Source organism: Scyliorhinus torazame, chromosome 2, assembly GCF_047496885.1.
Source record: "Scyliorhinus torazame isolate Kashiwa2021f chromosome 2, sScyTor2.1, whole genome shotgun sequence".
NCBI lineage: Eukaryota > Metazoa > Chordata > Chondrichthyes > Carcharhiniformes > Scyliorhinidae > Scyliorhinus > Scyliorhinus torazame.
Window position 1 is genome coordinate 27,662,793 of NC_092708.1, and position 26,123 is coordinate 27,688,915.

The window sequence follows — 26,123 nt, forward strand, 5'->3', positions numbered from 1 at the left end:
CCCACTGGGCTGAATGGTCTGTTTCTACACAGTACATTCTGCATAGTTCTAAGCAAACCTTGTTTGTTCCTTACCAAGTTTTCCTCCCATACCTATACCCTCAATTTCCATTATATCGAAGCACAGATGGTCAGTGAAAATGGAAGCCCATTGGCAGGGTGCAAAGCACAAATGCACTGCATTTTCACTGCAACAGTTTGATTGACTAGGTGCTGCCTCGATAATAACCAAAAACTCATTTCTTATTAAACAGTGAAATAATAGACAGTGAGAACCAATCCTCCCTTGCCTCATCTACTTACAGCCGAGCCAGTGTGACTTGGCCAGGTTTGATGGCACTTCCTGCAGAAATGAGATTAAGCAAATTGTGTTGCTGCTTGGTTATCAGTTGTCCTGAATTCATGGACTGTCAACTATAGGGGGTTAACAATAAGTCGTGTTGATTAGCAGCATTTTAAAGACCGTCTTTGGCTCGTTGACAAAGCTGACACTGCGCGTCACTGCTGTTCAGTGTCTCAGGGGTTTAAAACCCCTTAATCCCAGGGGTACGTACAAGCCAAGGTACAAAAGGCATCGGTGGTACCAGTCCGAGCAACCTCCTGGAGGGTCACAGAGGAAATTCCCAGAATTTTCTTTCCTTAAATGGCCTAAAGATTTCTTCCTCATCAGAGGATTGCTAGGCTGGGATGGCGGGAGGGGGAGAATGTGGTGGAGTTAACTGTGGACAGAGGCCAGCTGGTTGTTTTCTGTGCGTATATAAAATTGGGGTTTGCACAATTAAAAATCAGCATCTTCCTCCCAGTTTTAAGAAAAACGCAACCGCTTTTAAAATTTCTGTTCTTTCTAGAACAGCTTAAGCAATATTTAAGAGCAGTGTTTATCGGACAACATGGTGGAACAGTGGGCAGCACTGTTGCTTCACAGCTCCAGGGTCCCCGGTTCGATTCCCAGCTTGGGTCACTGTCTGTGCGGAGTCTGCACATTTTCCCCGCGTCTGCGTGGGTTTCCTCCGGGTGCTCTGGTTCCCTCCCACAGGCCAAAGACGTGCTGTTAGGTGAATTTGCACATTCTGAATTCTCCCGCTATGTACCCGAATAGGCACCGGAATGTGGCGACTAGGGGATTTTCACAGTAACTTCATTGCCGTGTAAATGTAAGCCTACTTGTGACAATAAAGGTTATTATTATTCTTGCGGTAAAAGTCACATCACACGAGTGTTATCAATCTAACTTTGACACCGAGCCATGAGGTTGTCTCTAGAACATAAACACACCTCCCTACCAATCTCCATGGCATCTCGATCCCAGGACGCGGTCCCTCGAAAATCAAGAGGCAGACTCTTTACTCTCTCCACCCTGGAATGCACCCATGGGCAAGGCTGGTGCTGTGTTCCGAAGGTACAGAGGAGATTTATAAGGGTGCTGCCGGGAATTACCTCAACACGGGACAGCACGGTAGCACTGTGGCTTCACAGGTCCCAGGTCCAGGTTCGACCCCTCGCTGGGTCACTGTCTGTGCGGAGTCTGCACATCTGCACGTTCTCCCCGTGGGTTTCCTCCCACCAGGCCAAAAGATGTGCAGGTTAGGTGGTTTGGCCATGATAAATTGCCCTTAGTGTCCAAAATGTTAGGAGGGGCTATTGGGTTAGGGGGAATAGGGTGGAAGTGAGGGCTTAAGTGGATCGGTGCAGACTCGATGGGCCAAATGGCCTCCTTCTGCACTGTATGTTATATATTCTATGTTTTTTAACAGAATGGTCAGTGATTAGAGGCCATAGATTTAGTGATTGGTAGAAAGATTAGAGGGGAGACCAGCAAAGACTTTTGCACCCAGGGGATGGTAGGGGTCTGGACCTCGGTGCCTAAAACACCTGCATGCACACAGGGAGAGAGGTGATAGGATTTAAGGAGGAAATCGCAGATTCCAGTGACTTGAATTTCTAGCAATTATCATTGAAACCCACCATATTTCAGTTAGGTATGTCAAGAAAGCTCCAGAACAAACATGCAATTAATAAAGGTGAGTGGCGAACCATTGAATTTCCTTAGCCCTTGCATACGAGCAACAGACAATGGTCTTCTTGAATTCAGACTGCAACTTACACGGCGCATAAAACATAACGAGCACTGCCGAATGTTCCTTCACGAACCCATCAAAGCTATCGTCGGTTAAATGCGACACTGCAGACTCCTGCTCTGCCCACGGGACCTCTGGGGCTTTTGGCTGCACTGCTTGCGGACTGGTGGCAAAAAGGAACGCAACGGCTTTATGTAGCTGAATGCACCAGAGAGACAATTGTCTAAACCGTCCATCGACCACCAGATCCCGTTTGACAATGCTGCAATTCTCACCCCCCCCCACCCCCCACCACCGACCAACGCATCTGTTTGCCAGGCAGATTAAGAATAACTGTTCTTATGGTTGGGTGCATTTAGCCTGGCTGCATTTAAGTTAGTAGCCTGGAGAAAGATGTAACACAAAGAATCTCATTCTAAAAATGTTCGTCAGTAAGCAGTAATTTTTTTTGTGCTTTTGGCCTTTTTGATTGCTTAGATCCGGTAACAAAATACTTTCAGACGATAAACTATTCGTAAATATTTGTTTAGATGAACGATAAGGGTATAATTAATGATAGACTATGTGTTTGAGTTATTCTGAAAACATGCCCAACATAATTAGACTAACGGCAAGGTTTAAGAGGATTCATAATCTCAGTGCAATGAAGCATTCAAGTTGCCAATGTATTAAAATAGCCCGAGAGGCAAAAAAAAAAAATCCTCCTTTGTATCCATGGCAGTAGCGTCAGCAAGATAAGGCACATGTAATTTTCTTTATACATAGAACACTTAATCGTACTCACTTTTTCATCCACTCAACAAAATCTTGGGCAGTAGCTCCGTAGTTTTCAAAATTAAATAGAAACTTTCCCTTCCTTTTGAAAGAAGCCAAAGAAAAAATAAAACTCAATTATCATGGAAACCATGCAGCATGGCACAAAACTCTTCCTGATGAAGGATGGGGAGTCATGGGATTAAATGGGCCGAAGGGACTTCTTCACACAAAGCCATCCGGCGAACATATATTGAAATAGGAGCTGTCATTATGTTTGATAAAAACAGAAACGCTGGATAAACTCAGCAGGTCTGGCCGTATGTTCATCCAGCATTTTCTGCTTTTTATTTCAAATTTCCAGCATTTGCAGTATTTGTATTTGACTCGTCATGTTTCACATTTTCTATCACAAAATCCGGTATAATAGCACCTCAAATTTTTATTTTACTATCTACACATCAACAAACAGTGCAGCAATTAGGCCTGAAACAAGTTCCTGAGAGTTGTCTGACAGGAACAAACGTAGTATTTGTTTAACAAAAAAATACTTTCTTCCCTTTGCAACCAGGAGTGCTGACTCAGATTGAGCTCGAGTTCTGAGACCATGAGCCCTTCAATACCTCAGGCAAAGAGCAATTATTTCTGGACAAATGAATGCTGTGCAACCTGGAGTACAGTTCGTTTCTTTCTCAGACGTTGAGGAAAATCAGCTCAACGGCCAAGTCACGTCTTCTGGCAGATGCATTTGCTTTCCTGCAGCTGCCAATGGATGGGCTTGAAGAGCAATATCGCTAGCTGACTCTTTTGATTTGCCGTGGCACGGTAGCATTGTAGCATTTTGGATAGCACAATTGCTTCACAGCTCCAGGGTCCCAGGTTCGATTCCGGCTTGGGTCACTGTCTGTGCGGAGTCTGCACATCCTCCCCGTGTGTGCGTAGGTTTCCTCCGGGTGCTCCGGTTTCCTCCCACAGTCCAAAGATGTGCAGGTTAGGTGGATTGGCCATGATAAATTGCCCTTGGTGTCCAAAATTTCCCTTAGTGTTGGGTGGGGTTACTGGGTTATGGGATAGGGTGGAGGTGTTGACCTTGGGTAGGGTGCTCTTTCCAAGAGCCGGTGCAGACCCGATGGGCCGAATGGCCTCCTTCTGCACTGTAAATTCTATGATAATCTATGAAAACAATGGGTAGCAAGCTCGCTTGAGTCAGATGTTTATGGGTTCAAATCCCACTGCCGGCACTTAAGCACATAACCTAGGCCAGCAACCTAGTGCAGCACAGGAGGGCTGTACGTTTGGAGATGACATCTTTCAGATGAGATGCTAAATCAAGGCCACGTCCACCCGGGTGGATGCGCAAGATGCCGTTGCACCTTTTGGAAAAAGAACAACACAGCACAGGAACAGGCCCTTTGGCCCTCCAAACCTGTACCGGTCACGATACCACCCTTGGCCAAAACCCTCCGCACTTCCAAGTGCTGTATCCCTCTATACCCATCCTATCCATGTATTTGTCGAGATGCCTTTTGAACGCCGTTAATGTATCTGCTTCCACAACCTCCCCTGGCAACGTGTCCCAGCACTCACCACCCTCTGTGTAAAAAAACTTGCTTCGCACATCTCCTCTAAACTTTGACCCACGAACCTTAAACCTATGCCGCCTGACTGACCCCTCCACACTGGGAAAGAGTGCCTGCCCATCCACTCTTTCCATGCCCCTCATAATCCAGTAGGCCTCTTGAAGAGAAGTGGGGTTTTGCCCCTGGTATCCTGACCAGCATTCATCCTTCATCCCACACCACTAGAACAGAGAGCCTGAGGTCATACTAGACATTTGTCCATGAAAGCCATCAAGAGGACCTTGACCGAAAGTAACTGTTGAAAAAAAAACTACGGATCTTCACAATCCATCGCAAATATCATAGATGTGGGAATTTACAAAATCACATCCAGATCTGATCGGCCAACTAAGTCGTGCACTCATTAGCACAGAATCAGAGAAGGCGGCAAAGTCATAAACAGCAATTAGAAGCATTCACATAAAAACAAATGCCAATTTAAAAAAAAAAAATTTTTAAGTGAAGGCTATATCACTCACTTTCAATTCTGCAGACAGAAAATCATCCATTAAAAAAAACACTTTAAAATTCATAATTTGACAGTTGCTGTGAAATGATTCTTTGAGCAATTTCTGAAAACAGAATTTTAAATAGGTCCTCAGGAAGCTATAGTAATTTTAAAACAGCTTTTATAGAGATCAATTTTAAGCAACTCTATAAACATCATTTTATAAATATACTTCAGAAACATTTTCTAATTTGCTCAAATTAACAAATGGCAATCAGTCTAGGCAAAATTCCAATTAAAGTTCATCGACATTCCCCAAAGGATCACGCTCTGCTACAGTAATTACCATCTTTAATGTTAAAAATCATCTTTTTTCCTAGGCAAATTGTCATATGCAAATTGCTTCTTTTCTCCAGTCTCAAACTTTAGACTGAATTGCTCTAAGAAAGACTGCAAGGCAGAAAATAAATATTGATTGGTTGGATTCAGCCGGTTTTTCTCCAGTGCATTCCTATTTGTCTTTCAAACTAAACGTTCGCAACTTGTGTACAAAATTTACTGCCTGCCAAAGGATGACTCTCTCTCTTTCCAAATCTTTTCCTCCATTTACAAGGCATATGGGATCCAGGGCTTTATAAATAGAGGCACGGAGTTCAAAAGTAAGGAAGTTGTACTGCGCCTTAATAAAACACCAGTCATGCCTCAACTGGGGGCGGTATGGTGTGCAATTCTTTTTAATATAAATTGCAGGGGCAATTTTGCATGGCCAATTTAATAATAATCTTTATTATTTAATAATACTAATATTTATTATTGTCACAAGCAGGCTTACATCAACACTGCAATGAAGTTACTGTGAAAATCCCCTAGTCTCCACACTCCGGCGTCTGTTCGGGTACACGGAGGGAGAATTTTGAATGTCCAATTCACCGAACAGCACATCTATCGGGACTTGTGGGAGGAAACCGGAGCGCCCATAGACACGAGGAGAATGTGCAGACTCCTCACAGACAGTGACCCAGCCGGGAATCGAACTTGGAACCCTGGTGCTGTGAACTCCCCAGTACTGTGCCTCCGTGCTGCCCGGGATGGTGTGCAATTCTGTGCAGCACACTTTTAGGAAGGGTGTCACGGTTTTGGAACAGTTTTTGTAGAGGAGATTTAGCAGAATAGTACCTGAGAAGAGGGGTTTCAGTTAAGTGGGGAGACCAAAGAGGCCAGGGTTACTTTCCTTGCAGGAGATTTAAGCGAGATGCAGAAAATATTGCAGATTATGGGTAGAAGAAGGAAGAGAATCTGCGGACTTCCGGTGACGGCGGGCGGGAGGCGGCCGCACAATGGAGAGCCCCCGCTCGGGAACGGCAATTTTGGGGCTTTAAGCCCAGTCCCAGGGTCCGCGGAGGCGGAAGAAGAAGGGAGAAGGCACGGAGGAGGCACTGCGAAGACACAGGAGGGAAAAAAACCCCAAAGAAAAATGTCGAGGGTGAGCAAAAAAACGGCCGAAAAAAAACCAGCTGGAGGTCCGTCGGGGAGTGGCAAGGTCACCGCGGGGTCACCAGGAAAAATGGAGGCTGGAGCACCAGGGAAGGCCGCACTGCTTACGGCTGAAGAAATAACCAAGGTGATGGCTGCGGAATTTGAAAAGCAGTTGGCGCAGATTGCGAAATGCATGGAGACGGTGAGGAAGGAGATGAAGGAGATCTTGAGTGTGCTGGTGGAGGAGGCGGTTTCCCCGGTGAGGACGGAGGTGGCAAGCGCAGTGGCGGAGGTGCGAGAGCAAGGGGAGGCACTGAAGTAAGTGAAGGAGACGTTATTGCAGCACGGTGATCAACTTGCCTCGATGGGGAAAGAGATGCGAAAGGTGATGGATACTAACAAGGATCTGCGAGGAAAACTGGAAGACCTGGAAAATAGATCCAGGCGACAGAACTTGAGGATTGTGGGGCTGCCCGAAGGAGTTGAAGGACCGAAGCCGACTGAGTATTTTGCCGTGATGCTGGCAAAACTACAGGGGGAGGGGGAGGACCCCTCCCGATATGAACTGGATCGGGCTCATCAGTCGTGGAGGCCTGTACCAAAGGCGAGTGAGCCGCCAAGGGCAGTGACTCTGTGCTTCCGTAGGTACAGGGTGAAGGAGAAGGTCCTGAGCTGGGCCAAGCAGAAGCGGGTGGTGCAGTGGGCTGGAGCTGGTATACGTGTATACCAGGACTTTACGGTGGAGCTGGCAAGGAGGCGGGCTGCCTTCAACCGGGTGAAGAGGGTACTGTACATTAGCAAGGTGCGGTGCGGCATTGTATATCCAGCGAAGCGGAAGGTGACTAACAAGCTCAGGGACTTTTATTTTGGAACGGCGGAAGCAGCGGAAGAGTTTGCGAAAGCAGAAGGACTGTGGCAGAACTGACAAATTGAGGAATGGCCATGTGCCGATGTAACCTCATAACTGTATTTTTTTCTTTTTTGTATCACTGCGCGCGGGTGTAGAGATTAAAGGAGCCAAGGTGGTATATATTTGGACATGGGAAGGGACGGGACTTTCACTCAAAATGAGAGTTCTTTGGGGTGTAGGTGGATAGGCGGGGTTTGTGTGCTAAAAGGGGATCTTTGGGCTTTCCTGGGGCCGGACAAGTGGGAAAGGGACCCGGGCGGGGGCCTCCACGTTGGCTGGTGTGTGCCGGCCAGTGAACGGGAGTGAGGTGGGGGGGAGGGGCTGCGGCCATCGGAGCCTGGCGGAACAGGGTCCGAGTGGTCTAGCCAGGGTGGAAAGTTGCGGGGGAAGGAACCGAGGGTAGGGGGAGGAGTTTTACAAGAGGCAGTGGACGGGAGGAGCTGGAGACCTGGGTGGGGGGTGGGGGGGTGGGAGCTGTGTAAGATTAAGGGTGACTACGGGTAATCCCTGATTTATTTTTGTCATTTGTTTAGGTAAACATGCGGGTTGAGGTTTGGGGGTTGGTGGGTAGATGGGATCGTTGTTGTTATTATGGGGACTAACATATCTTGCTGATTATTGTTTATTGTTGATGGATGTAAATGTGGGAGAAAATGTGAAAATGGAGAATAAAATTTTTTTTTTTTAAAAAAAGAAGAGAATCTGCTTCCACTGGCAGGAGGGTTGATATGTAGAAGGACAAGTTTAGGATAATTGGCAAAAGATCCAAGGTGGAGATGAGGGTAACTTTTTTTGATGTTGCATATCGCAGGCTGGTGCGTGTTTTCCTCCCCCCCCCAGCAAGCCAAAGTTTCCATTTGTGATTAATTATGGTCTAGTGACATATCCCTTGAAAAATGAATGTGTAAATGTGGCGCAGAGTTTGGGTCAAACTCACCTGTACTGCCACACACAGCCAAGTTGCCTGTTAACCTCAAATGATTCAGCGAACACGAGGAATGGCTAATTGCAGGATACTGCGAGGCCCGGATAGAGTGGACGTGGAGAGGATGTTGCCACTTGTAGGAAAAACTAGATACAGAGGATACAATCTCAGACTGAAGGGACGATCCTTTAAAACAGAGATGAGGAGGAATTTCTTCAGCCAGAGGGTGGTGAATCTGTGGAACTCTTTGCCGCAGAAGGCTGTGGAGGCCAATTCACTGAGTGTCTTTAAGACAGAGATAGATAGGTTCTTGATTAATAAGGGGATCAGGGGTTATGGGGAGAAGGCAGGAGAATGGGGATGAGAAAAATATCAGCCATGATTGAATGGCGGAGCAGACTCGATGGGCCGAGTGGCCTAATTCTGCTCCTATGTCTTATGGTCTTGTACGAGATATGCGAAGTAGGCCAAAATTTGTGCAAATTTATCCCAATGCAAGCCCCAGCGCCTTTAGCAGAGGGACAGGAGAAAAGTCAGGTAGGAGAATATTCAGTATTTTGTTTTGCCCACCTTCAATTTGTTTAATATTTGTATTGTTCTGTGGGAGAGCAGAGGGAGCCTCATTACAACAGTAAACACAGAAGCAGCGATGGCTTTACAGACCAGAAGGACTAAATCAAATGGAATCCTTCATACCCTTAACACACCCTCTCATCTGGGCAATGATACATTCTTCCCCAGTCAAATATTTTGCAATGGTTGGGCAGGTTTACAACAATCCCTGGGCTATTTGATGTTGTGACCACGTCAATGTAAAAAAAAATGATAATAAATAACATACTCGCCAGTGAGAAGGGAAGGAAACAGACTGGGGCAGAATATTTATTTACCCAATGGTCATAAGCATCATTCTGTATCTCTCCTACACCAAATCCTCAACCTCCTCCAACACTGAAGGATGATACCTTTAAAACTGAATAGCTAGGATGTCACGAGAGTAGTTTTACTAGTAGTTACTTTATTAAGGATTGAGATGAATTATAGGTCTGAGTAATCATTATTAACCATTAAACATGTATTTTCAGGACATAGCTGTAATAAGTAATCAAATGGGATTTAGGATAGCTAACTTGGCCAAAAGGACATCACTTCTGATATCTTGTCTTTGTGAAACAATCCAAGATGTGGGTTTTGCTGTCCTGCTTCTCACAGACAATGAATGCACATAAATTACTAGTAAGCACAGTTGTCGGGATGAGGATCAATCATGCACTGCTTGCAATTCTATTGGGTGAAGTTTAAACATTGTTTGCAATTCTATTGGATAAGTTTAAACATAGCAGCTTCAGGGATTAGATCACGTCCAACTGGGGTGGGCTATTGATTTCAGGATGGCGAGTGGCTTGGAGAGGAACTTGGTGGCGTTCCAATAGATTAGTGCTCTTCTCGAGGCCTGGACGTTAGTGTTGAATGTGGTTCGGTGGTGTTTGTCGGAGCGGTTTCAAGACCTGTGTTGAGTCAGCTTCCTCGTGGGGTTATTCCCTGAAGCTCAACTCAATGCAGAGAGGAAAAGACACATCGACAAGATGGCTATTTAATCAAGCTTGTTACGTGTACACTGAGAACAGACCTGGATATCTGCCAAGATCTGTTCTCCTGAACAAAGACCAGAACACGGTACTTCAATACCTGACTTGGGCACATATCGCCGTTCCTGCACTCCCGCCGCGTCAATATCCTGGAAGTCCCTGGCTAACAGCACTCTGGGTGCACCCACACCATGTGGAGTGCAGCGGATCAAGGTGCCGACACTCCACCACCTTCTAGGGCAATTAAAGATGGGCAACCAATGATGGCCTAGCCAACAACGCCCACATTCCGTGGGGGAAAAAAAATCCCAATTCCGGTAGAGCGAACAAACAGAAAGACAGATTTTCACAGATATAAACACCTTATGTTCTCAAACTATCTGAAGCCACTTAAAAAAAAATTAAAGAAATCAGAATGCAATGACTATTTCTGATTATATTATGTTGATCGTGTGTTTCACTTCTAACTTAATATTTTTCCTCTTCGAGGTGTCATTTAATTAGACAGGAAGAAAATGCACACATCTCTTACCTGCAATTCAATCTGTTAATATTGTAGAATCCAGCAGTGCTTTCACGTCCTGTCATATAATACATGACCTCTGGAATTCTACATAAACCCATCATCTGATCCTTTACTTTTCTACGTCCAACCCCCTTGGCAATGGATTCTGAAGACTCCGGGTCAGGTTCCACCCGTATGCTCACAACACCCAGTTGTACCTCTCCATCGCCTCTCCAAGCCGCCTCCAGCGCGTGACTTTGTCAGGGTGCTGTCCAACATCTGGATGATCTTCCCTTCACCCCAGTTAAGCATCGGGAAGACTGCTTTGGCCCACATGACAAACTGCAGGCCTTGCCACTGTTCACCACCCTCTCTCTGCCCACTGTCTCAGGTCAAACCAGATTGTTCATATTGGACACAGTTTCTGACCAGTTCCTCACCCCAGCATAAACGTCAACTGGACTCTGCCCACGTGTTACTTAAATCCTCATCGTATTGACTACTGCAATACTTTCTTAGCTGCCTCAACACCCTCATCACTCCTTGACGTCACCTCATCCAAAGCTTCGCTGCCCATACCCTATTGCCCACCGTCTCGCACTCACTCACCTACAGTAGTTTCCAGCACCTTAAATTTCTATAGACCATTCACAGAATCGTTACAGCACTGAAGGAAGTCATTTGGCCCATTGTGTCGGCACCAGCTCTTCAAATGGGCATATCACCGAGTGCCATTCTCCCACCTTCTCAACATCGCCCGACACATTGCCCCTTTTCCAATAATAATCTAATTCCCTCTTGAATACCAGTATTGAACCTGCCTCTACCGCACTCTCAGGCAGTGCAGTCCAGACCCTAATCACTTGCTGTGTGAAAAGGTTTTTCCTCATTTCGCTTCTTTTACCAATCACCTTAAATCTCTGCCCCTGGTTCTCAATCCTTCTGCCAATGGGAACGGTTTCCCCCCAGCTACTCTCTCCAGGCTCTCAATATTCCAAATACTTACCAAATCTCCTCTCAGTCTTCTTTTCTCCAAGGAAGAGAGTCTGGACATCTCCAATCCATCTTCAGAACTGAAGTTTCTCGCCCCTGGAATGCTTCACATAAATGTCTTCTGCACTCTCTCTAACGCCATCATTTCCTTCCCAAAATTAAATCCACACCATTTTTCCTCCTTCACTTCTCCATAACATCCTCCAGTCCCAGGAGGTTACGAAAGGCACTAGACAAGTTCATCTTTCTTTTTTTTGCCTATGGACAAATATTTTAGCCCGAGACCATTTTTGTCCAATTATTCTGCTGTCATGTGCCTTTGGAACCTTAACTGCGTCAAAGTTGCTATATAAATGCAGGATAGTGATGAAACGCATTTGTATCCAGAATCTGTTTTGGGCATACTTTCTTTTGAGGAGTGAGAGGGGGGGCGAGGAGTTGAGAAAAAAAAGAGGAAGTCTCAGTACTGATTAAGCCATCCGATTTTATAAAGTTGTCTAACTTAACAACATCACACAAGATTGTTCGGACAGGATTGGTTATGCCTTACTGATGTATCAAGAACTTACTCAAAGTAACAAAAGGTTGGATATCCCTTAATGTTAAATTCCTGTTTGATTTCATCAAATTCAGATGGATGGACATTCATCCCAGCCATTATCTATAAAGGAAACATTTGGCATTAGAATTGGTGCACAAACGGCTGCATGTTTAACGAAAACTAGATGAATTCATAGACATAGTATTTTAAGACGAGACAATCTTCCCGAATTATATTCTAAGTTGGGGTTGACCGTAATATCTAATTCTACTAGGGATTCAGTAAGCAGTAGGTTGTTCACCCGCCGTCCCAGATCCCCGAACTCAAGATAGGATGGTTCTGTTCAGTCTTGGTTAAGCTAACAATTAAAACTACCACTTGTTTATTTTGCTTCAATCACTGAACAGACTGGGTGATGCAATGAGACCCGAGCTGGGAAAGACCAGACCAAGACTGGATTAATGGAGCTGTGAATGTAAAGTCATGAACAAAACATCAACAGGCCGTTCTGGGATCTGGGGGAAGTGACTGTGGCCTACACAATGAAGGAATGCTCTCATTTTGTTGTTTTTACTTCGCTCCTGCCCTTCATACTAATCAAAATGCCTACACAGCTCAATATCAGTCACGCATTCACCTCTGTTTTGAAAGGGTCAACCCCTATGCATTTAACATTCTGGGATATAGTCTATTCTAAAAAAGCTTTTAAAAAATATCTCGGGATGTGGACATTGCTGATTTTCCATCCCTAATTGCCTCAAGAAGGTAGCGAGCACCCTCCTCCTGGGAATTGTACAGTCTGTTTGTTGAAAGTGTTCTCAGAGTCCCACAGTTCACAGGATCAAAGTGTGTGTGATACGAACATCTGGATTAGGAGCCTGCTCCACCATTTGAGAAGAACATGACTGATCAGATTGTGGTCTCAACTCCTTTGCCAGTCAAGAACTATCTAACTCACTTAAAAATATTCAATGACCCCGTCTCCACTGTTTTCTGGGGAAGAGCATTCCACGGACTGACAACCCTCTGGGAGAAATAAATTCTTCTCATCGCCATCTACAATAGGAGACTCCTTATTTTCAAACTGTGTCCCTACTCCTATGAAGGAAGACATGCACACTATCAAGTACCCTCAGAATATGATATGTTTCAACAAGATCACCTCTCATTCTTCTGAAGTCAATGGTACTGGCCCAACCTGCCCACCCTTTCCTTGGAAGATAACTACTGATTGTGTGTCCACATCAGGGTGGTGGGTGACTTGCAGGGGAACTTGGAGCTGACGGTGCTCCCAGTGTTCCAGGTGTTGGGCGTCATGGGTTGGGGGGGGGGGGGGTTCTGCCAAAGACGTCATGGCTAGTTTCTGCACAGCAGCCAGAGTTCCCTATTGTGAAATGCATGGCTCAAAGATTAGCGAGAGAGAAATGGATTTCTATTCCTTGGACACTGGCATCAGTACTGGGAAACGTTGGAGTGACTGTTTGGGACAGACTTCACCTGCATCGTGCTGGGAGCAGTGTTCTGCAGGTCATGTGAGCAGGGTCGAAGAGAGGACTTGAAATTAAATACTGTGGTTGAGGAATCAAGTTTAGGAAGATGTGATAACTTGAAGAAGGAGGAGAAAGCCAGAGAGCAATGTAGCAATCAGGAAAATGGTGGCTCGTGTGTGGCAGGAAGGAACAGGGCATGCAAACTTAAGTGTCTTCCGGCAGATAAGGATAGAGGTTGCAAAAAAAATAAAGACAGTTTAAGACACCAGCTGAATGCACACAACATTTACAACAAGGTAGATAAATTGACGGCACAAAGAGAAATAAACAGATATAACCGAATTGACATTAGAGACATAGCTGCAGGGTGACCAAGGTTGGGAACTGAATGTTCAAGGATGGTCAACACATAGGAAAGAGACAAAAAGGATGTTGGACAGCATTATTAATAAAGAATAGGATCAGTACATTAGTGAGAGAGGATCTCAGATCAAGATTTACCACGGTTTACCAGACTGATTCCTGGGATGGCAGGATGGACGTACGAGTAGAGATCGAGTGGGTTAGGATTGTATCCTGAGTTCAGAAGAATGATGGAAGGGGGTGGGGGGAGAGAGAGAGAGAGAGAGACAGAGAGAGAGAGAGAGAGAGAAGATGAGTATTGCATTGAAACCTATAAAATTCTGACAGGTCTAGACAGGGTAGGTGCAAGAAGGATGTTCAAGGTTGGGGGTGCCCAGAACCAGGGGTCACGGTCTGAGGATATTTAGGATAGAGATGAGGAGAAGTTTCTTCACCCAGAGAGTGGTGAGCCTGTGGAATTCGTTGCCATAGAAAGTAGGTGAGGCCAAAACATTGCATGGTTTCAAGAAGCAGTTAGATGTAGAACTTGGGACAAAGGAATCAAAGGATATATGGGGGTGTGGGGTTTGCCACCCAGGTTGATAGGGTTGTTAAGGCGTATGGTGTATTGGCTTTCATTAACAGGGGGCTTGAGTTTAAGAGCCGCAAGGTTTTGCTGCAGCTTTAAAAAACCCTGGTTAGACCACACTTGGAATATTGTGACCAGTTCTGGTCGCCTCATTATAGGAAGGGTGTGGTTGCTTGGAGAGGGTGCAGAGGAGATTTACCAGGATGCTGCCTGGAATGGAGGGCATGTATTATGAAGAAATGCTGAGGGAGCTAGGGCTTTTCTCACTGGAGCGAAGAAGGAAGAGAGGTGACTTGATAGAGGCGTACAAGGTGATGAGAGGCATGGATAGAGTGGATAGCCAGAGACTTTTCCCCAGGGCGGAAATGGTGTCACGAGGGGACATAATTTTAAGGTGATTGGAGGAAGGTATAGGGGAGATGTCAGAGGTAGGTTCTTTACGAGAGTGGTGGGTGCGTGGAATGCACTGCCAGCAGAGGTGGTTGAGTCAGAATCATGAGGGACTTTTAAGCGACTCTTGGACAGGCACTTGGACAGCAGTAAATTGAAGGAGTGTAGGTTAGGTTGATCTTGGATTAGGATAAATGGTCGGCACAGCATCGTGGGCCTAAGGGCCTGTACTATGCTGTACTGTTCTATGAATTAATACATGGTGAACAACAAATACATATTCCTTTGAGGCACAAAAAACCAACAGGAAAGGCGATTCAAGCATTGCTAACAAGAGAAGTTAAAGATTCTGTTAGATCAATGGAAGAGGCTTATAAAGTTGCCAAAAATAGTAAGCCCGAGTACTGGGAACATTTTAGTATTCAGCAAAGGAGAACCAAGAAACTGATGAAGAGGAAATAGCATATGAAAGTATACTGGCGAGAAACACAAAAACAGACGCAAAAACTTCTTTACTATCTAAAAAGGAAATGATTAGCAAAGGCAAACGTGGGCCCATTAGATAGAGCAGAGAATTTATAATGGGAAATAAAGAAATGGCAGAGAAGCCAAATAATTATTGTGTCAGTCTTTACTGAGGATGCAAAAAAATAAAACACCTCCCTGAAATACTGGAAAACTAAGGGACTAGTGAGATCGAGGATCTGAAAGAAATTAGTATTAGCACAAAAGCAGCACTGGAGAAATTAAATGGGACTAAAAGTTGATAAAACTCCTGGATCTGATTATCTACATCCCGGAATGTGGACTCTACAACCCTGAGCGATATGGATATGATCATCTTTCAAAATTCAATAGATTCTGGAACAATTCCTGCACATTTGGAAGGTAGCAAATGTCATCCCACCATTTAAAAAAGGAGGGAGAGAGAAAACAGACGACAGGCATGTTAGCCTGACATCAGTAGTGGGGAAAATGCTAGAATCTGTTATAAAGAATGTGATAACTGGGCACTTCGAAAATAATGCAGAGTTGACCAGGGAGACCCAGTGGATGTGCTTTATTTAGACTTTCAGAAGACTTGACAAGGTCTTACATTGTCAAGATTGTTATGTAAAGTTAAAGAGCATGGGGTTGCGGGTAGTGTCTCGAGATGAACAGAAGGTTGGTTAGCAGTCAGGAAGCAAAATTATTATTTGAACGGGTGTAAATTGAGAGAGGTAGATACTCAGCAAGACCTTGGTGTCCTCGTGCATCAGTTGCCGAAAGCAAGCATGCAGGTACAACAGGCAGTAAAGAAGGCAAATGGTATGTTGGCCTTCATAGCAAGAGAATTTGAGAATAATAGGGATGCTTTACAGCAATTGTATAGGGCATTGGTGAGGTCACACCTGGAGTATTGTGTGCAGTTATGGTCTCCTGATTGGAGGAGGGATGTTCTTACTATGGAGGGAGTGCAGAAAAGGTTCACCAGGCTGATTCCTGGAATGGGGGTGGGGTGGGGTCTCAGAAATTTGTAAAATTCTAACAGGGTTAGACAGGGTGGATTCAGAAAGAATTTCCCCGATGGTGGGGGATTCTAGAACTAGGGATCATAGTTTGAGGATAAGGGGTAAACCTTTTAGGACTGAGGTGAGGAGAAAGTTCTTCACCCAGAGAGTGGTGAATCTGTGGAATTCGCTAGTTGATTCCAAAACGTCATGTAATTTCAAGAAGGAATTAGATATAACTCTTGGGGCTAAAGGAATATTTTTTTTGGGGGGGGGGGCGGGATCAGGGATTGAACTTTATGATCAGCCATGGTCATAATGCATGGCAGAGCAGGCTCAAAGGGCAGATATGCTCCTCCTGCTTCTATTTTCTATATATCTGTAATGGTATGATTGGCAGAGACAACATAGATTTATGAGGGGGAAATCTTGTTTGACAAACCTGGAGTTTTCTTGAGAACGCAACTAGAATAGATAAGGAGAAACCAGTGGATGTAGTGAATTGGGATTTTCAGAAGGCTTTCGATAATAACCTCTTACATGGGACCTTAAGAAAAATTAGAGATTGGGGGCAATATACTGCATGGATTGAGCATTGGTTAACAGACCCCAAACAAAGAGTAGGAATAAATGGGTCAGTCTCAGGACGACAAGTTGCGACTAGTGTGGTAGATAACACAAGGATCAGTGCTTGGGTTATATTCACACTCTATGTCAATGATATGGATGTGGGGACCAAATGTAATATTTTGCTGTTTGGTGATGACGCAAAACTAGGAGAAATGTGAGTTGTGAAGAGGATGCAAAGAGGCTTCTAGGAGTCGTAGACGGGCTGGGTGAGCGGGCAAGAACATGGCAAATGGAATGCAAGGTACAAAAATGTGAAATGATCCACTTTCGTAGGAAAAACATAAATGCAAAATATTTATCAATGGCGAGAGATTGGAAAGTTGTGTGGTCAAAGGGACGTGGGTGGCCTTGTTCGTAAGTCACTGAAATCAGACATGCATGTTGAACAAGCAATTAAGAAGGCAGATGGTTTGTTTGCCTTTATTGCAAGCGGATTGGAGTACAGAAATAAGGAGGTCTTGCTGCAGCTGTCTAGAGCCTTGGTGAGACCATGCCAGAATTATGGTGTTCAGTACAGAAGGAGTGCAGTAAATGTTTACTAGACGGATGGTGGGATTGTCCTATAAGAAACGATTGAGTAGACTGGGCCCTGTATTTTCTAGAGCTTAGAAGATTGAGAGGCAATCTCATTGAAGGATGACAGAATTCTTACAGGGTTTGACAGAATACGACAAAGGACAAAGAACAATACAGAACAGGAATAGGCCCTTCGGCCCTCCATGCCTGCACCAACCATGGTACCTGCCTAAACTAAAACCGTATGCACTTACGGAGCCCGTATCCTTCCATTTCCACCGTATTCATATATTTGTCCAGATGCCCCTTAAATGCCGCTATCGTACCTGCTCCACCATCTCCCCATGAAGCGCGTTCCTATATTTACCACCCTCTGTGTAGAACACTTGTCTCGCACATCTGTTCTAAACTTTTCTCCGCGCACTTTAAACCTATGTCCCCTAGTACTTGACTCTTCTCCCTAAGGAAACAGCATCTGACCATCCACTCTGTCTATGCCACTCATAAATCTTTTACCATATCGCCTCTCAACCTCCGTCATTCCAGTGAGAACAGACCGAGTTTATCCAACCTTTCCTCATAGCTAATACCCTCAATACCAGGCCACATCCTAGTAAAACACTGCTGATAATAATAATAATAACATAAGAACTAGGAGCAGTAGTAGGCCATCTGGCCCCTCGAGCCTGCTCCGCCATTCAATGAGATCATGGCTGATCTTTTGTGGACTCAGCTCCACTTTCCTGCCTGAACACCATAACCCTTAATCCCTTTATTCTTCAAAAAACTATCTATATTTATCTTAAAAACATTTAATGAAGGAGCCTCAACTGCTTCACTGGGCAAGGAATTCCATAGATTCACAACCCTTTTGAATCTAGGTGGGAATTCAAAGCTTCGGGGTTTGTGGAGGGGGGGGGGGGGGAAAGAGAGAGGTGCTTTTTTATCCCTGGTAAGTGACTGGTAAGTAGTGTTTCTGTTTTCTTTTTCTTTTCATTGGTATATTTATTTTTATTTTTTTCTTCGTTATTTATTTATTTATTTTGGGGGGGGGGGGGGGGGAATTGTAATTGTTGAAGTTAACCGAAAGTTTAAGACATGGCAGGAGATCTCAGACCCGTGTCATGCTCCTAGTGTGCGATGTGGGAGCTCAGGGACACGTCCACTGTCCCTGGCTCCTTCACGTGCAAGAAGTGTGTCCAGTTGCAGCTCCTGTTAGACCGCTTGACGGCTCTGGAGCTGCGGATGGACACACTTTGGAGCATCTGCGATGCTGAGGACGTCGTGGATAGCACGTTTAGTGAATTGGTCACACCGCAGGTGAAAGGTACTGAGGGAGATAGAAAATGGGTGACCAAAAGACAGAGCAAGAGTAGGAAGGCAGTGCAGGTGTCCTCTGCGGTCATCTCCCTGCAAAACAGATATACCGCTTTGGATACTGTTGAGGGAGATGGCTCACCAGGGGAAGGCATCAGCAGCCAGGTTCATGGCACCGTGGCTGGCTCTGCTGCGCAGCTGGGCAGAAGAAAAATGGCAGGGCTATAGTGATAGGGGACTCAATTGTAAGGGGAATAGACAGGCGGTTCTGCGGACGCAATCGAGACTCCAGGATGGTATGTTGCCTCCCTGGTGCAAGGGTCAAGGATGTCTCGGAGCGGCTGCAGGACATTCTGGGGGGTGAACAGCCAGCTGCCGTGGTCCACATAGGCACCAACGATATAAATAAAAAAAACAGGACGAGGTGCTACAAGCTGAATTCAGGGAGTTAGGAGTTAAACTAAAAAGTAGGACCTCAAAGGTAGTAATCTCAGGATTGCTACCAGTGCCACGAGCTAGTCAGAGTAGGAATGTCAGGATAGATAGGATGAATGCATGGCTCGAGAGGTGGTGCAAGAGGGAGGGATTCAAATTCCTGGGGCATTGGAACCGGTTCTGGGGGAGGTGGGAACAGTACAAACCGGACAGTCTGCACCTGGGCAGGACTGGAACCGATGTCCTGGGGGGGGGGGGGTTGCTAGAGCTGTTGGGGAGAGTTTAAACTAATGTGGTAGGGGATGGGAACCGATGCAGGAAGTTGGAAGGTAGTAAAACAGGGCCAGAAACAAAAGGCAGTAAGGGGGAAAGTGTAAGGCAGAGAAGCCATAGTCAAAAATCAAAAAGGGCGACAGTACAAGGTACAGTGACTGAGGGGAGCTCAGTGAATAGGACCAGGAATACTAAAAGGAATAAAACGGGAAGTGAAAACATTAATGGTAAGCGACGCGGCAGGTTGTTACATGAAGATATGGGTTCAACGACAAGGAAAATTAGGAGAAAGGTTAAGAGGAAATATAACTTAGGAGAGGTTACTGATCGAGGTGTTAAGATTCAGAACAGAGGTAAAAAAGCCAACATAAGTGTACTTTACCTGAATGCTCGTAGTATTCGGAATAAGGTAAATAAGTTGATGGCGCAAATCATCGTGAATGACTATGATTTAGTGGCCATTACTGAAACATGGTTAAAGGATGGTCACGACTGGGAGTTAAATATCCAAGGGTATCAAACTATTTGGAAGGACAGAGTGGATGGTAAGGGAGGTGGTGCAGCTCTGTTATTTAAGGATGACATCCGGGCAACAGTAAGGGATGACATCGGTGCTATGGAGGATAAGGTTGAATCCATTTGGGTGGAAATCAGGAATAGTAAGGCGAAAAGGTCACTGAGAGGAGTAGTCTATAGGCCACCAAATAGTAACATTATGGTGGGGCAGGCAATAAACAAAGAAATAACTGATGCACATAGAAATGGTACTGCAGTTATCATGGGGGATTTTAATCTACATGTCGATTGGTTTAACCAGGTCGGTCAAGGCAGCCTTGAGTAGGAGTTTATAGAATGTATCCGCGATAATTTCCTAGAACAGTATGTAATGGAACCTACGAGGGAACAAGCGGTCCTAGATCTGGTCCTGTGTAATGAAACAGGATTGATTCAGGATCTCATAGTTAGGGATCCTCTCGGAAGGAGCGATCACAATATGGTGGAATTTAAAATACAGATGGAGGGTGAGAAGATAAAATCAAGCACTAGTGTTTTGTGCTTAAACAAAGGAGATTACAATGGGATGAGAGAAGAACTAGCTAAGGTAGACTGGGAGCAAAGACTTTATGGTGAAACAGTTGAGGAACAGTGGAGAACCTTCCAAGCGATTTTTCACAGTGCTCAGCAAAGCTTTATACCAACAAGAAGGACGGTAGAAAGAGGGAAAATCGACCGTGGATATCTAAGGAAATAAGGGAGAGTATCAAATTGAAGGAAAAAGCATACAAAGTAGCAAAGATTAGTGGGAGACTAGAGGACTGGGAAATCTTTAGGGGGCAACAGAAAGCTACTAAAAAAGCTATAAAGAGTAAGATAGATTATGAGAGTAAACTTGCTCAGAATATAAAAACAGATAGTAAAAGTTTCTACAAATATCTAAAACAAAAAAGAGTGGCTAAGGTAAATATTGGTCCTTTAGAGGATGAGAAGGGAGATTTAATAATGGGAGATGAGGAAATGGCTGAGGAACTGAACAGGTTTTTTGGGTCGGTCTTCACAGTGGAAGACACAAATAACATGCCAGTGACTGATGGAAATGAGGCTATGACAGGTGAGGACCTTGAGAGGATTGTTATCACTAAGGAAGTAGTGATGGGCAAGCTAATGGGGTTAAAGGTAGACAAGTCTCCTGGCCCTGATGGAATGCATCCCAGAGTGCTAAAAGAGATGGCTAGGGAAATTGCAAATGCACTAGTGATAATTTACCAAAATTCACTAGACTCTGGGGTGGTCCCGGCGGATTGGAAATTAGCAAACGTGACACCACTGTTTAAAAAAGGAGGTAGGCAGAAAGCGGGTAATTATAGGCCAGTGAGCTTAACTTCGGTAGTAGGGAAGATGCTGGAATCTATCATCAAGGAAGAAATAGCAAGGTATCTGGATGGAAATTGTCCCATTGGGCAGACGCAGCATGGGTTCATAAAGGGCAGGTCGTGCCTAACTAATTTAGTGGAATTTTTTGAGGACATTACCAGTGCGGTAGATAACGGGGAGCCAATGGATGTGGTATATCTGGATTTCTAGAAAGCCTTTGACAAGGTGCCACACAAAAGGTTGCTGCATAAGATAAAAATGCATGGCATTAAGCGGAAAGTAGTAGCATGGATAGCGGATTGGTTAATTAATAGAAAGCAAAGAATGGGGATTAATGGGTGTTTCTCTGGTTGGCAATCAGTAGTTAGTGGTGTCCCTCAGAGATCAGTGTTGGGCCCACAACTGTTCACAATTTACATAGATGATTTGGAGTTGGGGACCAAGGGCAATGTGTCCAAGTTTGCAGACGACACTAAAATAAATGGTGAAGCAAAAAGTGCAGAGGATACTGGAAGTCTGCAGAGGGATTTGGATAGGCTAAGTGAATGGGCTAGGGTCTGGCAGATGGAATACAATGTTGACAAATGTTAGGTTATCCATTTTGGTAGGAATAATAGCAAAAGGGATTATTATTTAAATGATAAAATATTAAAACATGCTGCTGTGCAGAGAGACCTGGGTGTGCTAGCGCATGAGTCACAAAAAGTTGTTTTACAGGTGCAACAGGCGATTAAGAAGGCAAATGTAATGTTGTCCTTCATTGCTAGAGGGATGGAGTTTAAGACTAGGGAGGTTATGCTGCAATTGTATAAGATGTTAGTGAGGCCACACCTGGAGTAGTGTGTTCAGTTTTGGTCTCCTTACTTGAGAAAGGACGTACTGGCACTGGAGGGTGTGCAGAGGAGATTCACTAGGTTAATCCCAGAGCTGAAGGAGTTGGATTACGAGGAGAGGTCGAGTAGACTGGGACTGTACTCGTTGGAATTTAGAAGGATGAGGGGGGATCTTATAGAAACATATAAAATTATGAAGGGAATAGATAGGATAGAAGCGGGCAGGTTGTTTCCACTGGTGGGTGAAAGCAGAACTAGGGGGCATAGCCTCAAAATAAGGGGAAGTAGATTTAGGACTGAGTTTAGGAGGAACTTCTTCACCCAAAGGGTTGTGAATGTATGGAATTCCTTGCCCAGTGAAGCAATAGAGGCTCCTTCATTAAATGTTTTTAAGATAAAGATAGATAGTTTTTTGAAGAATAAAGGGATTAAGGGTTATGGTGTTTGGGCCGGAAAGTGGAGCTGAGTCCACAAAAGATCAGCCATGATCTCATTGAATGGCGGAGCAGGCTCGAGGGTCCAGATGGCCTACTCCTGTTCCTAGTTCTTATGTTCTTTTGGTGAAGAAGTTCCTCCCAAGCTCAGTCCTAAATCTACTTCCCCTTATTGTCACAAGTAGGCTTCAATGAAGTTACTGGGGAAAGCCCCTAGTCACCACATTCCGGCACCTGTTCAGAGAGGCCAGTACAGGAATTGAACCCGCGCTGCTGCCTTGTTCTGAATTACAAGCCAGCTGCTTAGCCCACTGTGCTAAACCAGCCCCTGCATTATGTAGCAGCTTCACTATCCTCTCCAAAGCACCACGTCCTTCTGATAGTGTGGCGACCAGAATTGAACACAATATTCCAATACGTTCAGGAAAGATGCGTCCCCAGACTTTGGGGGGGGGGGGGGGGGGGGGGGGGGGGGGGGGGAGGCAGTTGCAGTGATCTAGTTAATCCATTCAGTATATTCAAGACAGAGATGGGCAGATTTCTGAATATTAAAGATATCATGGGTTATGAGGATGTTGTGGGAACGTAGCATTAAAGCAGATCAGCTATGATCTAACTGAATGGCAGAGTAGGAATGAGGGGTTGAGTGGCTACTCCTGCTCCTGTGCTCCTATACCTTGCGAGCAAAATCAATACCCCAGAATTAACTCTAGAGTCCCTCCACTCTGCAAAGTGCATTTGCAGTCCGAGAGTGAAGTAGCATTAATAATAGCTGGCCACTCACACACCACCTCTGAGAGGTAAAAGAGCCCAACAGCACCTGTTAAACAACGGCACCAAACGAGAAAAGGGTTCACGGCAGGACAAGCAATCCTATAGTAAGTTAGCAAGGCTGTGCATTGTTTAGCGATGAGTTAACGATCTGGCTTTGGATGGGACTTGTTCCAGTAAGTGCACATTTTATTTATTGGGGTTACATACGGGAAACAAATCGTATAAAAACTCCTCACTTATCATTAATTGGAAGACGCAGTGGAAGGCGGTGTCATGGGAAACTGTGCGTCTGAGGCGTGTAACTCCATCTCAAGATAGCCTGCTTGCCACTGTGCCAGAGGCCAAGCTCTCGCATGCTCAACATAGGAGTTACACGGGAATATCCAGGCGTACGTGACGCTAATGTTCAGCAGCAACACAATGAGAATGCAGGATCCTAATTGGAGAGCAAAGTTGACGCAAATTGTGCAGGATGACATGAAGCGGCGACATCCTGTCTAGTATTAGCTACTGAGCTTCACAGACTTTAACAAGATGAAGCAGAGCCTTGCATTTCATTATGGATATCATTCCCACATCTTCCTAAATAAAAAGTCTGACTGAAAAACCTGAACAGAATAGCTGAATCTGACTAAACTGATTTTACACACACACAACATAAAAATGGAAGAGTCTCCATTCAGGATGCTTTAAACTAAAATAAGAAAAGAAAATCGTCCAGCTAAACTGCAATACTTACATAGGCTCCCTTCAACTCTGTGGCAGCTTGTTGGAAGGCTGGCATCATCCGCTTACACACCCCACACCCTGACTCATTGGGCAAAAGGGCAGGTCAAAGGCAGCAGCAGAACAATGAACAGAAAGAAAGAGAGAGACAAACATTGTACTAAACGAGTCAATGACAGCTTTAACAAAACCATTTCACCAAATGACATGCCGTGGACATGACAGCACACAGCAAGTTGCCAGCTCTCCAATTAAAAATATCCAATCCAATCACTTTTCTTTAGCCTCTCTCGATATTCATTCAATTTTAAATGCCATTCTATGGTACTGTTACATGTGGGGTGGGGAGATCAGAATACTTAAGAGGTGGCGACTTGGAGGCAATAATATGTGGTTTTGATTAAGTAGGAAGGAACAGTCCCACTGGAGGGGGCAGAGCATCCAGAGATTTAAAATAATTGGCGAAAATAAAAGGGAAATGAGAATTCTATTTCCACGGGATTGTTAACATCGGCAATGCAAAACCTGTAAGAGGAATGGAAACAGATTCTGCAAGACGTTTTGAAAGGCAATTAGATATTCACTTGAACAGAGCTCATCTGCAGATGTGCGAGAAAAAAAGCTGGGTGCGGGATTAAATTGGACAACTATTTCAAAGAGCTGGCATAGACACAATGAGCTGAATGGCTTATTTCTGGACTGTAAGATTATACCACTCAATTCGTCCCCAATTTAAACCCAATTATTCATGATTCGCCAATCAGCGGAAAAGGTCTTTCACTATTTATCTTCCATCATTTTGAAAACCTTTATTAATTTGTCCCTTGATTAAGCTCCACTATACCAATGAAAAAAATGTCCAAAATTGCTCTGCCTTTCTTCACAAATCAGAGATCCTCAATCAATTACATTCTATTCAATATAAATCAGCTATTTATTTTCTATGGCCTTAACATTCTTCCTCACCAGCTTCTTAAGACTAAAATCAACATAGTATCATATCTCAGGAATCTATTTGTCTTTTTACATCCCCTTCATCCATCTCACACCATTAGAAAGGCCCATAATATATCAGATTTCTGCATTTCTCCATTCGATTGCAGTTCGGGGACATTAAATTATTTCACTTTTCCTTCCCAAAAATCTACCACTTCCTAGTTGGCCGACTGACATCTGCCACCTACCTGGCCTCCTGCAGGGCAATTTTTGAAATGTTAACTACGCTTCCCTCCACTGATGCTGTAGCCGACTCACTGAGCGCTTCCAATATTTTGTTTTTAGGTTTTCAGAACTGGTGAGATTCCACCCCCCCCCCCCCTACAAACTCTTCCCACATTTACTCCATCAGCAGACTTCAATAGCATGCCTTTAATGCTTAAAACCAAACATTGACCGGCATTGGCACCCTAAACAAAGGTTGCCCCAAGGACAAGGGAATTGTTACAGTGCTCTGCACACGTCAGAACAAAGCCTATAACTCACCATCAGTCAGTCGGGAGCTGAACACAGTTGGTGAATGATCTGTTCGCAGCTCACCTCATTAGGCCTAGTTCACTATTCATTGACTCGGGGGAAAGAGTTACATCTGAAAGTTTAACCAGTCTTTCTCCCCCAGATCCTGATCAGCCCACTGTGCAATGCCAGCCCTTTTCCGCTTTTAATTTAGGTTTCTAACATTTCGGTCATTAACTATTGCTAGCAAACTGCCCTATTCACTCAGTAGGAGCATCAATGCTGGACAAACATCAAGTGCCCCTTTAAATGAATGCAGATCCTTACTTCTCGCATTTCCATTGTGCAGCCGTCGAATACAGATATAGGTTAATGGTCACGACCCTCCACAACTAGGATGCAACAGGAACATAACCAGATGCATAGTTCATTCTCAAGCCCTGGGAGGTGGTGGTGCAGTGGGTGTAGAGGGAAGAAGCGTGGGGCTAAAAGAACGAGGAAAGCGCCTTGGAGCCAAATTGCACAATGGAGTAGAACAGACCGAATGGGAAGAAGGAATGCATCCTGCGCGTCACAAAAATTACCAAAAAAAGATCCTGCAAGCTCTGGCAGCACTCACTTTATTCAATAAATGTACCAACTGTACAGGTTCTTTCAATTTGAAGACAAAAAACACAAAAGAACTAGCATCTGTTCCAGAATTAAAATAAGTCACAAAGCAACA

General features: G+C 44.7%; 1 protein-coding gene across 2 annotated transcripts in view; it reads right to left on the reverse strand.

Annotated features, from left to right (window-relative positions):
- Positions 1-26,123, reverse strand: part of pdia5 (protein disulfide isomerase family A, member 5) — a 242,909-nt gene that overhangs the window by 153,495 nt on the left and 63,291 nt on the right. For both annotated transcript variants that reach the window (XR_011933713.1, XM_072469890.1), the window contains exons 8-11: positions 23,961-24,028; positions 11,865-11,956; positions 2,862-2,933; positions 2,104-2,240 (exon numbers count right to left, since the gene is read on the reverse strand). Coding sequence is in view for 1 of the 2 variants with exons in the window: in XM_072469890.1 (XP_072325991.1) it covers positions 2,104-2,240; positions 2,862-2,933; positions 11,865-11,956; positions 23,961-24,028 (369 nt within the window). In the remaining variant the exon portion in view is untranslated. The remainder of the gene's footprint in view (positions 1-2,103; positions 2,241-2,861; positions 2,934-11,864; positions 11,957-23,960; positions 24,029-26,123) is intronic.